Source organism: Micromys minutus (genome assembly GCF_963924665.1).
Source record: "Micromys minutus genome assembly, chromosome: 3".
NCBI lineage: Eukaryota > Metazoa > Chordata > Mammalia > Rodentia > Muridae > Micromys > Micromys minutus.
Window position 1 is genome coordinate 73,537,461 of NC_137972.1, and position 16,166 is coordinate 73,553,626.

A 16,166-nucleotide genomic window follows, 5' to 3' on the forward strand; every position below is an offset into this window, starting at 1 on the left:
ATTTTATTTTTTTAATATTTACTGCAACAATTTCATATAGTAAGATGGATAGAAAAATGCATATGTATTCCATGGTCCTGAATGTGGATATCTTCCAGTCCTGTTCTTTATATATTTCAACTAAACTTCTGTGTGGAGAATGGGACCATATTTTGAACCAAAATGTTGTGATTCATTGCTCCATTGCTAAAACTGGCTCCCTAGAGGATAGACTCTAAAAAATAAAGAGAAAAGGCAGGTCTCTGCTCTGCCAATTAGCCATTTTACCTAACTTTACTAGATTGGTTTATTTCATTGATCAGAACTTCAGTCTTATAAGGGCCAAATGACAAAACTTTGGCATTGGTACCTATGCAGCAGATCAAAAACCCATTTTCACACGGGTCTTCTGGTTGATGGATCAACATCATTACTGGTATTCTCTGTTCTAGAAGGTTATGCCTTCCAGATTTTAGCACAATTGCTAATAGAAAGGCAAGTTCCACCTGGGATCACCACACCTAAGAGGCTGAGGAGTATAAATCTGCCATAAACCAAGATTATCTTTATAAATTTATCTTTATAAACCAAGATAACATAATGTGACCTTGTCTCAAACTAAACAGAACAATACAAGCATCCAGTGTGAAATCTGTGGTGCTTCGTAAAGTACTAAGATGATAATGCAAGTGAACTACACTTTCTATGAAGACATTACTAAAATTGGTGACACCACAAAAAGACTCTTGATAGATGCCAATGACCATGATTCCTCCTTTGTTTTTATTTAACTCTCACATCTGGCCAGGAGTGATCATTTTTGGATTGGCCATAGAAAATGAAAATGAATTATCCTAAGCTGTGCAGGTAATGACTCCGATTGCATTTATTATTTAGGTGTGATCTATTTCAAGGAGGAAATCAATAGAAGTCCTCTTAGTGACTCAGTGCAATGCAGTTAATGTTGCCTGGCTGAGGATCTAAGAGTACATTTTAAGTATCTCACTCCAGGATGAATTCAGGTGTTTCCATACCATAATCTAGCCTGCAGAGATATAACTGACTTACTTATCCAGGAAACACAGCACACAGGTCTAATACTTTGGTGATGTCAGCTGTTAGAACCTGAGAAGACACGTGTTTGTCCTCCCAAAATCCATGTATGTCATAGACTAGAAGGTAAATTCTATGAAAATATAATAGCATCAAAGTTCAAAGGCAAACAAATATTGGTGCATTTCTCCAAAGGAAAAGACAAGTTATATTACCTTGCATTGGGTACTTTTATAAACACAACCTACCTGTGGAAGCACACTTAAAATAATCATGAGTACATTTGTAGTGGGATGGAATGTATGATCATGTTCTAAATACATGAAACCGTGAAGTTAACCCACATAGGAAAGAGGAAAGTTTAGGTAAAACTAAGTTGAAGATTTTGAAAAGAGATCATTTTATACTTAGGGTAGGAAACTACAAATCCTCAAGAAGATGACCTTATAATTAAAGGGGAAGTTACACACAGTTGAAGGCAGCGTGGATGGTAAAGCATCCACAAGATAGCAAACGCAGAAGATGGCAGGTGGTCTCTAAAAGATAGAAAGAGAATATCTGGCAGCCAAGATGGCCGACTTCGAGGATCGGGTGTCGGATGAGGAGAAGGTACGCATAGCCGCTAAATTCATCACCCATGCACCACCAGGGGAGTTTAATGAAGTATTCAATGATGTCCGGCTACTGCTTAATGATGACAGTCTTCTCAGGGAAGGGGCAGCACATGCGTTTGCCCAGTATAGCATGGATCAGTTCATAACTGTGAAGATAGAAGGCTACGATGACCAGGTCTTAATTACAGAGCACGGTGACCTTGGCAACAGCAGATTTTTAGATCCAAGAAACAAAATTTCCTTTAAGGTTGATCATTTACGGAAAGAAGCAAGTGACCCGCAGCCAGAGGATGTGGATGGAGGCTTGAAGTCTTGGAGGGAATCGTGTGACAGTGCTCTAAGAGCCTATGTGAAAGATTATTATTCCAACGGCTTCTGTACTGTTTACACTAAAACTATAGATGGACAGCAAACCATTATTGCATGTATTGAAAGCCACCAGTTTCAACCCAAAAACTTCTGTAATGGTCGTTGGAGATCAGAGTGGAAGTTCACCATCACACCGCCTACAGCCCAGGTGGTTGGAGTGCTCAAGATTCAGGTTCATTACTATGAAGATGACAATGTTCAGTTGGTTAGTCATAAAGATGTGCAGGACTCAGTAATTGTTTCTAATGAAGTCCAAACTGCCAAGGAGTTTATTAAAATTATAGAGAGTGCAGAAAATGAGTATCAGACAGCAATTAGTGAAAATTATCAAACTATGTCAGACACCACGTTCAAGGCCTTGTGCCTGCAGCTTCCAGTTACCTGCACCAAAATCGACTGGAACAAGATACTCAGTTACAAGATTGGCAAAGAAATGCAGAATACTTAAAGGCTGTCTGTAGGAGTCTCCAGTACATGGAAAGAAAAGGATTCAACACGTGTGGTCATATGATAAATAAGTGATTTATAAACAAACAAGAGTGATATTTTGCTAGTTAACAAAGTGAACAGATCTTCTAGCCTCATGGATTACTGTTGAACCTACAGCACTGTCTCAGTTCTTTCATGTGTCTCTGCTTTGTAATTTTCTGTTATCACTATATCCACTTGTAATTTTTTTTTTAATTCTGCTACATTTAATGTCGAAGAAATATATCCTGAAGTCATTTTCCTGTTTAGAAAATTTCCTAGCCATGAAGGCCTATCTATTGCTGGTTTTATGGCGTTATCTGTTGAGTACTTTTTACCCCTGTGCTTTAAGCACTTCCAGTCCTCCAGTGGCTTTTAGTGATCCACCAATTGCTGAAGAGGCTCTGCTACCTACACGCTAAGTGGACAACACATTCCTCCTCGGTCCGACTGCTTTGATCCTTTATAGCATCTCACAACTATAGTTTTCAGACATTTGGATTGGGACTTTGGGGTCCATGTTGGAAGACAAAGGAAGTTTCCTAAAAATTCCATGGTAACAGCTTCTCTGGAGACTTGTTTTTAAATCCAAAGACTTGAACCACATCCCCTGCACATGAATGTTTGCTTATTTTCATTTTCTCATTGTCTCCTCCCATCTAGTTCTGTTGTAACCATGGATGTAAGAAGAACAGCTTAGAAAAAGCATTGGGAAACTAGGGTTGTCAATCACATGGGTCTGTTTTCTTCAGTGGAAGAAAGTGAATGATGCCTAATCACTAGAATACTAGAGTGGTGTGGTCAGAGAAACTTGTGATCCTCTGCTCTTCTGTTAAGAGAGCCTCCACCTTAATCTCCCCCACCCCACCCCAATATTATGAGCATTGTTTAGACCCTAATACTGGCCTTTGTCTCTCAGTGAATAGAACTCATGCCTATAACATATCCTTCCTCTATAGGCCCTAGCCCTAAGTTCTGTTTGTCAGTCAGTAGAGGTCGTTTTTATTGTAAAGGTCACAGGTGCTTTAATACTTTGCAAGGGAATTTAGATGTAGCCAGCCTGAAGCTTTGTTATAAGAATTGTCACACGAACACTTTTCCCCAAAGTTCTATGTTTAAGTGTGTGGAAAAATTAAAACACAGGATCAAAGTCTAGAAGTCTTGATTCAGTCTGACCAACTCTGGTTATACCAAGTTTTCATTTTTATCTATCCTGGGTCCACTTTTCTTGCCAGTGGCAATACCTGCTGGAACGCCTCAACAGATGTTGGCATTTTTAGAAGAGTTTTGCCCATTAGTAAGTATTGCTCTTTCATATTTGAGAGCTGCTGACATACTGTGGATATAGCAGAATATAAAACTTGAAAACACAGAAGTGACAGAATAATAGGTATCTGTGCTTTAAGCTCTCTGGTAGGATTGTTCTGTAAGCAGACAAATAAACAGCTGTGTCCCACAAAGCTGGAATGAACCAAATGAACAGGGGGGCTCCCAGACAGTCTCTATCTGTCATAACCTGGTATTTCAGAGAATGATAGTGCTTTCTTCTAAACATGTAAAATTCATTCCAAGTTACTCTTTCTCCCTCATCCTACCTGCCTAGAACTCATATGCAACTGTGATATAGCTATCTTCCCAGGTATGTTGGCAGGTATGTGTGTGTGATCTCAGAACACACAGGTAATGTGACATGACCTTTGACAACTGGTAATGGTTGATTCATTTACATTGTTTACACTTTTCTGACCAGGCCTTAGGGGAAGGTCAGTTTTTTAAAAAAAACCAAGTAGTGTCTTCCTGCCTGTCCCCAAATACAAGTTAAAACAGAAGGGTGTTTTGCTTCGGCTTTGTTTTCTTTATTTTGGTCAGTAATACAGTCAAGCAAGAGTTTGTTTGCAAATGAAAGCTGTGTAAGCATTTTTGTTTATTTCAAATAAAATATATTTGTATTATTTGTCATTCATACTATCCATCCATGCCACACTGTCTTCTGTACCAGGTAGTCCAATAGAAGAAATACACCTGTTTTGTTCTAAAAAGAAAAAAAAAAAGAAAGAAAAAAAAAAAAAAAGAAAAAGAAAGAAAGAGAATATCCTTTGACCCTCACTTGGGAACCATTTTTTTTTCCCTGATTTGAGATGTCTCGCCTCCAGAACTTTGAAAGATAAAAAGAAAAGATGAAATTACTGTCTTAAGCCACCAAATTTGTGGTAATGTTTTATGGTGATAACAAGAAGTGTGAAGAGGGAGTAGTTCAGTTTGAATGGATCCAAGGCAGGGGGAGGGGGAGTGACTTTAGATGGTCCTGATGCTAAAAGATCCAAGGAATTGTACAGAACAGGAGGAAGTCAAAATGCTCTATTGAAATATGATGAACCCTAATAAGAAATGTGCAGACCTCTTGACTTAAGGGCAGAATTCTAAACTCTTGGGCAATATGTTACTTTCGTTTGTTGATGAGCTTTGGGGCTTTTATGTGCCCTCTGAGCATTAAAACCATGTGAACCTAGGCACCGAGTTGCCTCCATGAACAGAATTCAGCCCATAACTGTTGCATGTGCAATATAAATTTAGAGCAGAAAACATTCTCTGCATCTGTTTGAATAGGAAATGCTCTTCCCAGAAGGAAGTAAGCACCACTCATATTTGCATAGGCAAATATGGGGTTGAAAGTCTATTAAGCTGTCCTGATTTGCTTTTATGTTGCCTTCCTTTAAAGAAACTTATCTACATAATGAAACAGTTGGAGCTGTTTATATGGGATTGAGGTACAGAGTTGAACTCCCTGTCAGGGAAGGGATACTGAAAGACAGATAGGTAGATACTGAAAGACAGATAGGTAGATAGATGATAGATAGATAGATAGATAGATAGATAGATAGATAGATAGATAGATAGATAAAAGATAGATAGATAATAGATGGATAATAGATAGATATATAATAGGTAAATACATGAGAGAGAGAGAGAGAGAGAGAGAGAGAGAGAGAGAGAGAGAGAGAGAGAGAGAGAGAGAGAGAGAGAGAGAGGATGAAAATGAAGATGGAAGAGATAGGGATAGAGATGGAGAGATATATAAACTCCCAAGCAGGCATCAGGAATGAGATGACTGAGGAGGAGTCAACCCTTTCAGTTTGGTAAAGGCAATTACTTGTAACTTCATAAAAGGATTGATTTACCATCAAACAAATACAACTTTGTTCTGAGTCAATATAACAGTGCAATATCTAACAGTATGGAAAGAGCAGCAAAAGACAACTGAAATACTACACATGCAGGGACAGAAAGGCTGAAATACTCATGAATGCTTTGGCTCACCATGCAATGAAACACTCCAATTACTGGATGTCGATAGAGAGGAAAAGTATATCCAGGGAGATTGGTGAAGTCAATAATAAACAATCCCCACAGCCATGACATCTTACTAGAAAAAAGTTAAATCCACTGCTTAGAATTTTCTTCCTTGTTAGTGAAACTGTATCAACCACATTTTTCATTTGTCTCTTTCCACTAAGGTTACACATGTATTGGTCCTTTGTGGTTTTCTGATAATTTTGCATGTGGTGACTCATGTGAATAAGATTAACACAGAATTAGAAAGAAGAGTAGACCACAACCAGAGGCCCTGGGGCTAGTTAGAGAGATGTCATTGGCTTCTGGGAGCTGTTTTCTGGTGTGTGAGGGTGAACTGTTTCTTGTTAGGTCGAAGGCTTTTGTACTGTACATTTTGTTCTTGTTTGTAAAGAACAGAAATAGGAGTGGGTTGGACACATGCAGACTATGTTTCAGCTACTCATAGACTTAAGAGCCTTGGGCAATTTCTGCACTGAGTGTCCCTATGGGGCCTCTGCTTGTTTGCTCTGTCTTCTAATGTAAATCAGAAGATTTTTTTCAAGTAATGGTGATTGCATAATGAGGAGGGGATGGGTGCTGGATCAGTAAGATACAGCCAAATGTTAGTATTCAGGAGAGGATGAGAAATCCTGTTTTCCTGTGACATCAGCAATGACACAAGCATCTGTGTCCTTGTCAGTCTGAGTAAACAGCGATGACCTAACATAATGTGCATACTGAAGTTGTGACTTTGTAGTTTTCTGAACTTGGTCTCTTTGGATGTCTGGTCTTCCAAGGAATTTTGAGTTTCAGCATTGATTTATAAATAAAACCCGTTTGGCTTGAGTTAGGTCCTTCTGAGACTTTTCTGAGTGCCCTCTAACTTTTCCATCTCACCAGCAATTGCTCCTGGATTCTGCTATGGAGACTTCTGGCTTACTGCCTGCTTCTCCTCCTTTGCTTTCCTTTCTGCCTTCTTTACTTCTTCTATCCTTCTTGCTTATATCCTTCTTTAGGTCTCATCTCTCTTCCTCAATAAACTATATGTCACTAGAAGCCTTGTCTTAAATATAATAAATTCCAAAGCCTCTACTCTCTTCTTTGTTAAAATTACTCTCAAAACACATGACAAAAACTTATCATATTAGACCTCTTAAATGATATAATGAGTAGTGTTAACTGTATTTAAAGGAGTACTTAATAGCTCACTAAAACTTTTATACAACTTAAAAAGTCTATAGACAATAAACAAACACTCCTCATTTCCCTCTTGCTCTACCATGGAAGAAACTGCTTATAATATTCTTCTTCACATTTTTGTGTATCTTCAATATTAACAAGATGACTCTATGTGTAATTTTCTTTTTTAAAATTTATTTTGCTTGATACTCATTAGACTTCCCACGACTAAGTAGTATAAGAAAGCTTTCACCGGGTCTGGAAAATTGTTAGCCACTTTTCCTGCAACTATGCGATACTATTTTACTGTGGTTCTATTAGAATTCTTCATAGAAAAATAAACCAAGATGAATCATGATGTAGATAGACAAATGATAGGTAGGTATCAGATAATAAATACACACATATGTGTGTATGTGTACACACACACACACACACACACACACACACACACACACACACACACGTATAATGGAATAAGTAGAATTTTCCTACAATATCATGAAGGATGAGCAATCTCACCATAGGCTATCAGCAAGCAGGAAGTTATAGGAGCTGACCAAATAGGTCAAATCAAGTCCAAAGCCTTGAGAACATAAAAAGGTTATAGTATGTTACTCAGTCCAACAGTGAAGGCCTTTGAGTCCAGAGATTTGCTGGTCCATTCACAGAGATAAATGCTAAAAAACCTTGAGTTCAGATGTTCAGGAAAGGGGGTACCCTGTTTTCCAAAAGAGGAAAATAGTAAGAAAAAAGAAAGGAGAACATACTTAGAATTATTCTTTTATTAATCTTCTTGCCAATCTTCACTGGATAAATAAATTTCTATATAATTTGTTTAAAAGTAAAACACAAAACAGATCTGTTCAAGCCCAGAGATAGAACCGGGTTTCTGCCATCAGGACTCAGGGCCTGCCCCACACTGCTGAGCACCCAGAAAACCTCACAAGCACTCTTTCACCTAAGCTCACAGGTGAGCCTCCCACTACCCCCTGCCACTGACTATCGAGGAGGGACTGCTGGAAACTCTTGGGGCCCAGGTAGCATAGTGTTGGCTGAGAACTGGTCTGTTCCTGCCCAGAGACTGAGCCAGGTGTCCACCATCAGGACTCAGTGCCTTCCAGCAGTCTGCTGAGCACCCAGAAGAGCCTCACAAGTGTTCTCCTACCTGTGCCCATGGAGACAGAGCCTGGTAACTGCCATCAGAAATCACTGCCTGCCAGTAAAGAGCCGAAAACCCAGGAACAATCTCCCTCCTGAGCCCATGGACCCTCAGACCCACAGAAGGGACAACAAGATCACCTAATATCACAGATAACAAGATGGCAAGAGGAAAGTGAAAGAACCTAAGCAATGAAAACCAAGAAAACATGGCAATATCAGAACTCAGTTCTCCCACCACAGCAAGTAGTGGATATCCCAACACACAACAAAAACAAGAGTTGGACTTAAAATCATACTTCAGGATGATAATGGAGGTCCTCAAGAAGTGCATGAGTAACTGTCTTAAAGAATTACAGAAGAACATGTGTAAACAAGCAGAAGCCCTTAAAGAGGAAACACAAAAATTACTTAAAGAGCTAAAGGAAAGCAGAAACAACCAGGTGAAGGGACTGAAAACAGAAATAGAAACAATAAAGAAATCACAAAAGGAGACAATCCTAGAGTTAGAAAACTTAGGTAAGAAATCAAGAGTCATAGATACAAGATACGCCAACAGGCTACAAGAGATAGACAAGAAGATCTCAGGAACAGAAGATAACAGAAAATATTGACACATCAGTTAGAGAAAATGCAAAAATCAAAAAACTCCTAACCCAAAACATCCAGGATATTCAGGGAACAGTGAGAAGACCAAACCTAAGGATAATAGGTATAGAAGAGAGTGAAGAATACCAAATAAAAGGCAAAGTAAATATCTTCAACAAAATCATAGAAGAAAACTTCCCTAACCTTAAGAATGAGATGACCATGAACATACAAGAAGTCCGCAGAACTCCAAATAAATTGGACCAGAAAAGAAACTCCTCTTGACACATAATAGTCAAAACACTGAATGTTCAAAACAAAGAAAAAATACTAAAAGCAGTAAGGGCAAAAGGACAAGTAACATGTAAATGCAGACTGATCAAAATCACACCAGACCTCTCAACAAAGACTATGAAAGCTAGAAGATTCTGGACAAACATCATACAGACCTTAAGAGAATGCAAATGCCAGCCCAGGTTACTATATTCAGCAAAACTCTCAATTACCATAAATGTAAAAACCAAAATATTTTAGGACAAAACTAAATTTACACAGCATCTGTCCACATATACAGCCCTACAAAGGATAATAGATGAAAAACTCCAACACATGGTGGGAAACTACACCCTAGGAAAAGCAAGAAAATAATCTTCCTGCAACAGCTTCAAAAGAAGAAAAGCACACAAACACAATTCTACCGCTAACAACAAAAATAATAGGAAACAACAATCACTATTCCTTAATATCTCTTAACATCAATGGACTCAATTCTCAAATGAAAAGACTGTCAGAATGGATATATAAACAGGATCCAGCATTTTGCTACATACAGGAAACTCATCTCAGAGACAAAGACAGATACTACCTCAGAGTAAAAGGCTAAAAAAAAGTTTCCAAGCAAATAGTCCTAACAAACAAGCCAGAGTAGACATTTCTAATATCGAATAAAATGGATTTTCAACCGAATGTTATCAAAAAATAAGGAAGAACACTTTTTACTCATCACAGGGGAAGTCTATCAGAATGAACTCTTAGTCCTGAAAATCTATGCTCCAAATACCAGTACACCCACATTTATAAAAGAAACCTTACTAAAGCTCAAAGCATATATCCCACCACACACAATAATAGTGGGAGACTTCAACATCCCACTCTCATCAATGGACAGATCATTGAAGCAGAAACACAGAGACACAGTGGAACTAGAAGAGGTTATGAACCAGTTGGATTTAACAGACATCTATAGGCTTTTTTATCCTAAAACAAAAGATGATACCTTTCTCTCAGCACCTCACAGTACCTTCTCCAAAACTGACCATATACTCAGTCACAAAATAGGCCGCAACAAATATAGGAAGGTCAAAATACTCCAATGAATCCTATCAGATTACCATGGACTAAGGCTTATTTTTGAACAACAAAAACAACAAAAAGTCCATATACACATGGAAGCTGAACAATGCTCTACTCAATTATAACATGGTCAAGGAAGAAATAAAGAAAGTAATTAAGGATATTTTAGAATTTAATGAAAATGAAGGCACAACATACCCAAACTTATGGGATACAATGAAAAAGTACTAAGAGGAAAACTCATAGCTCCGAGTAGCTCCAAAAAGAAACTGGAGAAAGCATACACTAGCAGCTTGATAGCACACCTAAAACTCTAGAACATAAAGAAGCAGATACACCCAAGAGGAGTAGACTGCAGGAAATAATCAAACTCAGAGCAGAAATCAACCAAATAGAAACAAAAAGAACTGTACAAAGAATCAACAAAACCAGGAGCCTTTACTCAACAAAATTGGAAAATCTAGATGAAATGGACAACTTTCTAGACACCAGATACAAAAGTTAAATTAGTATCAAATAAATCATCTAAAAAGCCCATGACACCTAAAGAAATAGAAGCAGTCATCAAAAGCCTCCCAACAAAAATAAGCCCAGGATCTGATGGGTTTAGTGCAGAATTTTATCAGTCTTTCATATAAGACATAATACCTATACTCTCCAAACTATTCCACAAAATAGAAACAGAAGGAACACTAATCAATTTATTCTTCAAAGGCAAAATTAAGCTTATACCTAAACCACAGGAAAACCCTATAAAGAAAGAGAACTTCAGACCAATTTTTCTCATGAACATCAATGCAAAAGTACTCAATAAAATTCTTACAAACCAAATCCAAGAACATATCAAAATGATTATTCACTATGATCAATTAGGTTTCATCCCAGGGATGCAGGGATGGTTCAGTGTACGAAAACCCATCAATGTAATTTACTATATAAACAAATGCAAAGAAAAAAAAAACCCACATGATCATCTCACTAGGTGCCGAAAAAGCATTTGACAAAATTCAACACCCTTTTATGTTAAAAGTCTTGGAAAAATCAGGAATTCAAGGTCCATAGCTAATCATAGTAAAAGTAATATACACCAACACCAAACTGGTAGCCAACATCAAACTAAATGGTGAGAAACTTGAAGAAATCCCACTAAAATCAGGGACTAGACAAGGCTGTCCACTCTCTCTCTACCTATTCAATATAGTACTGGAAGTCCTGGTCAGAGCAATTACACAGCAAAAGGAAGTCAAAGTGATACAAATTGGAAAGAAAAAGGTAAAAATATCACAATCTGCAGATAATATGAACTGTACAAAGTATAATTGAGCAACCCCAAAATTACACCAAAGAACTCCTATAGCTGATAAACAACTTTACCAAAGAGGCTGGATATAAAATTACCTCAAACAAATCAGTAGCCTTCCTCTACTCAAAGGATATGCTGAGAAAGAATCTAGAGAAAAGATACCCTTAAAAATAGTCACAAACAATATGAAATACCTTGGTGTGACCCTATGTCTTAGTCAGGGTTTTTATTCCTGCACAACACATCATGACCACGAAGCAAGTTGGGGAGGAAAGGGTTTATTCAGCTTACACTTCCACATTGCTGTTCATCACTAAAGGGAGTGAGGACTGGAACTCAAGCAGGTCAGGAAGCAGGAGCTGATGCAGAGGCCATGGAGGGATGTTACTCACTGGCTTGCTCCCCTGGATGTGCAGTGTCATGAAGCACTAAGCATAATGATGAAGATATTTTAGCCCATTTCCATCCTGTTCTTTGGAGAGCTGTCATGATGACAGTACCTCTGACGGTGCTTGTTCCTCAGACTGGAAAATCCTGGTGAAATGCTTTCCCAGGTTATTCTAGTATATATTGAGGTTTTTAGTAAATTAAACTAGAGTTGAATATATTTTGCTCCACAAAAAAAAAGAAAGAAAAGAAAAGAAAAAGAAAAATGGATCTCTTCTCTGTAAGCAAAGCATGTGAAGAAAGAGGTCAGACTGAGAGCACAAGAGAAAGAGAGGCCTCTTGCAGAGCAGCATGGCATTCTGTGAAGGGAGAACCTCATACTAGGCCTGTATGCAGGACTGTGACCCAGTGATCGCTGTGGAGGCAAAGCACAGCACATGCACACAAGTGCACAAGCACACAAGTGCACAAGTGCACAAGCACACAAGCACATAAGCACACAAGCACACAAGTACACAAGTGCACAAGCACACAAGCACAAGCACACATGCACACAAGCACACAAGCACACAAGTGCACAAGCACACATGCACACAAGTGCACAAGCACACAAGCACATAAGTGCACAAGTACACAAGCACATAAGCACACAAGCACACAAGCACACAAGTGCACAAGCACACAAGCATATAAGCACACAAGCATACAATTGCACAAGTGCAGACTCATAGGGGAAGAACCAACTTCTACAAATTTGTCTCTGATGTCCACAAGTACATTATGGCTTGCACTGGCCCTGTCAATAAATGAATGAATGAGTGAATGAATGAATGAATGAAACTATTGCCTATCATGTACAAGTCCTTGGTTTCCATTGTCAGCCCTGAAATAAGTTATTAGGCAACCTACATTATTTGACAGCAATTCACAGGTGTGTCCCTCCTTCACAGGCTTCTTAAAGTTTGACTACCACCACTGCCTAGCCCTTGCTCATCAGTAACCCCATAGTTTGTGGTTGGTCTCATAGTTGTGCATGTCCAACACACTGACTGTGTTCTAATGCTGCTGGCCCCGAGAAGACCCTTCAAAAGTGCAGCCCAGGCAGGAAGCCTTAGCTCCCCTTGTGCCTGGAAATGATGTGTTATTCTTGCCCATCTACAAATGTGCAGATTTTACTGGTCTGGAGTCCACCTGAGTATCAGAATCTGGTCCCTTTTCTTACTACACATAGACAAAAAAATTAAGTCACATGTATATGAATACAGCTCCTTATTACACATAGACAAATTATATCACATGTATATGAATACAGCTTCTTATTACACATAGACAAATTATATCACATGTATATGAATACAGCTTCTTATTACACACAGACAAATTATATCCCACGTTGTCTTGACCCAGTGCAGCACTGTGATGTCCACACAGGGCAGATCTTCCAGTAGAACAGACCTCAACATAATTGCCTCAGATAAGTACTTTACTTTGCATAAGAATACTTGGCACCCACTCCTCTGGTATTACCGGGAAGGGCAGCACTTGACTGTTGATTTTTTTGTGAGAGGCTAAATCTTTTAGACTCCATTTTAGAGAACCTGACTTAAGTTTGACTCGTTCAAATGAACAGGCTGGTACCTAGCATTAGTTTCCAAGTTGCCCCTCAACAAAACCTGAGCCTAGCTCATCTCCCGGTTAATCCTGAACAATACCAGAATCTTCAGGTTACATTCAACATGACCAGCATCTCCAGGTTATTCCTCTAACAAGCCTGCCTCCCTAGGTTACAAGCCCACCCTGCCTAAGGACCACCAATGCAGAGGGGAGCGGAAATGAAATTTATGATATGACTCCAAACACCAGCTAATTATGCTAAAGGCCACAAAAGCTTTCAATTAGATGCTTGCACACTTACCCCCCCACTTGCTGCTTACTAGAAAGCTTTGCCCTGATAGATCTACTGAGCTCCCCCACTGCCAAAACCATCCTGCATGGCAGAGGTGCATCAGAGGAGCCCTGGCTAGTTCAGATAGAGTAAAGACCCTGGTGTGAGCTGCATCATATTGGCTTCTGTCTGCTTTTGGGGGAATCACTACACTTTTCCCGGCTCTACAGCTCTGAATTCGTTCTTTTTGTCTGCTTGAAGCTTTGTGCCCAAGAATGGTCAGCTCCCAATTCATTCATGTCTTAGCCTCTAGTCACCAGTATTTAGATCCCTTTTAAAATATAAACTTCATTATATTAAAAAAATACTTGCCAATAAAAAATATCATGACTGGAATTCAGCAGAAACAAATGCATCTTGATGAAATGCTACCCAGTTAGAACAGCCGTTCTGAAGTCATGAAGCTTCCCATTGGATTGTGAACTTTCATTGTTAAGTATGTTTTTATTCACAGCCAAACCAGAAAACATGAAGAAACAGAGTGAGAAGTACAGAGAATGAGCTTTCTGTCCTCCTTCCCAGTGTGTGTTCATCCTCCGAGTTCAGCCCTTTCTTGCCCCCTAGTCTTACCCTATCCTTGTTCTCTTTTCTCCATGTTACATTTGCCCACATGTACATTTATATATGCATAAAATGTATGCATATATATATTTTGAGGTAATGCTTTATCACATAAGAAAGAATATGAACTTTTTTTTCTTTCTGAGATTAGGTGATCCTCCTTAATAATATATATTCTAAGTCCATCCATTTTCCTGATTATATTTTTCCTTAGAACTGAGTGGCATTCCATTTTTATACATACAGTTTTCCACTGTGTGCTTCTCTGTTGATGGACCCACCATGATGATGCTAAACCTCTGCTACGGTGAATAAAGCAGCAATAAAAGTGGAGATGGAGATACTTTTGATAGGATATGAAGTTCTCTGGATAAACGCCCAGGAACGAAATAATAAGATCATATACAGGCATTTTTAAAAAGTGTTCAATATCTTGGTCATGGGTGAAATGAAAATTACAACTACACTCAGAGACCACTTTACTCGGCTCAGAAAGGCATCAAGAGGTGTAACGGTAGAAGTTGGACATGAATAAAAAGAGAACACTTATTTGTTGTCGCTGGGAGGATGCAAGTTAATAGAGCCATTAATGGAAATTGTTAATCTGGAAGATTCTTTAAAAATTAAAAATGGCTGCCCCCCCACTCTCCGGTGCTGAGATTTCACACCGAGAAGCTTCAGTATTTGTCTTTCTGCTTTATCCTTAGCATAATGTGCCTCCATCCCATCCACTCTGTTACAAACGAAGAAAGGAGAAATGGTCACGATTTCTTCCTTCAGGAAGTTTCTAAGCTTTCCAGGAGAGTCCAATGTGGGGAAATTAAAAATAACCTCCATGGGGAATATCAGTGCCTGGGTATTTGAGAAAAGAAGCGTTCGATCCACTTAATAAATACCAGCTCAGTGTGTGCCTTAGCATCGCAGAGCGGGAAACACAATGGAAGACAAGGGTTTTGGCAACACTTACTTTCACGTGACTGTTGGTCTATCGTGGGTAGACACGCGAGGGCTACGGAGGACTCATGAGTGAATGCGGAAGACAATGAATTCAATTCAAGGGGAAAGGCAGGCACGAAGGAAGCTGGATTTACTTTTGAGAGAAGAGCCTGGTGTTTTGTGGGTGGAGAACAGGGGTGGGGGTGGGCGGGGAGCAAACCATTTGGGGGCTGGGAAGCCATCCTCTACAGGAGTTCGTGGAGGTCACCCCCAGCTGGATCCTGATGTGGTCGTTTGTTTAGGTGGAGAAAGGAGGCCAGAGTCACATTTTCACACTTAAACTTCATCCTGTCAGCATTTGGGACGTTTGGAAGGTTTCAGGAAGAAAACGATGTATGTTGATTGAATCACCAGGTACAGAAAGAAGACATTCCTGAGAGATACTATCTAGATTGATGGATGGACATATCGAACGATCTAGACAGCAGTTTTTCTACCCCTTAGTCGATCCTTCAATGTCTGATATAAAGTATGAGGATAAACAACACCACATTTCTTTCAGTCCCAAGACTCCCCGTTTTAGACTTTGAGAATGTGGAAGAAATAGTTAAGGGAGAAATAAAATGCCAGAGGGAAGAAAGAGGTCAAAGAAAAGGCTTCCAAGATGGCACATGCTGAAGTGGCTCACAAATATACAAGTAAAAGTTAAGACCTTAGAACCAGGATTCCTCATTTGCACCCTTGGTCCTCTGAAACTTTCTCCCCCAAGGCCAAAGGCCGAATCCAGTGGCCTACACTGCCACCTGCAGGCTACGATTGGAAGTAGCAATTGGTACAAGCGACTGGAAGTGCTGCGGTTTATCCGCTCAGCCCATCAGCACCACTATGGAGGCCTCAAGCTGTGTCTGCATCTAGTGCTTTTGTACATATGCTTCAG

General features: G+C 39.3%; 1 protein-coding gene across 1 annotated transcript; it reads left to right on the forward strand.

Moving 5' to 3' along the window:
* Nucleotides 1-1,602: 1,602 nt before the first annotated feature.
* On the forward strand, nucleotides 1,603-2,463 carry LOC308418942 (F-actin-capping protein subunit alpha-1-like; the record flags this gene model as incomplete). The annotated part of the gene is made up of 1 exon (XM_080914453.1): nucleotides 1,603-2,463. One exon carries the CDS (start codon nucleotides 1,603-1,605, stop codon nucleotides 2,461-2,463), a length of 861 nt encoding a protein of 286 aa, XP_080770579.1.
* Nucleotides 2,464-16,166: the final 13,703 nt, after the last annotated feature.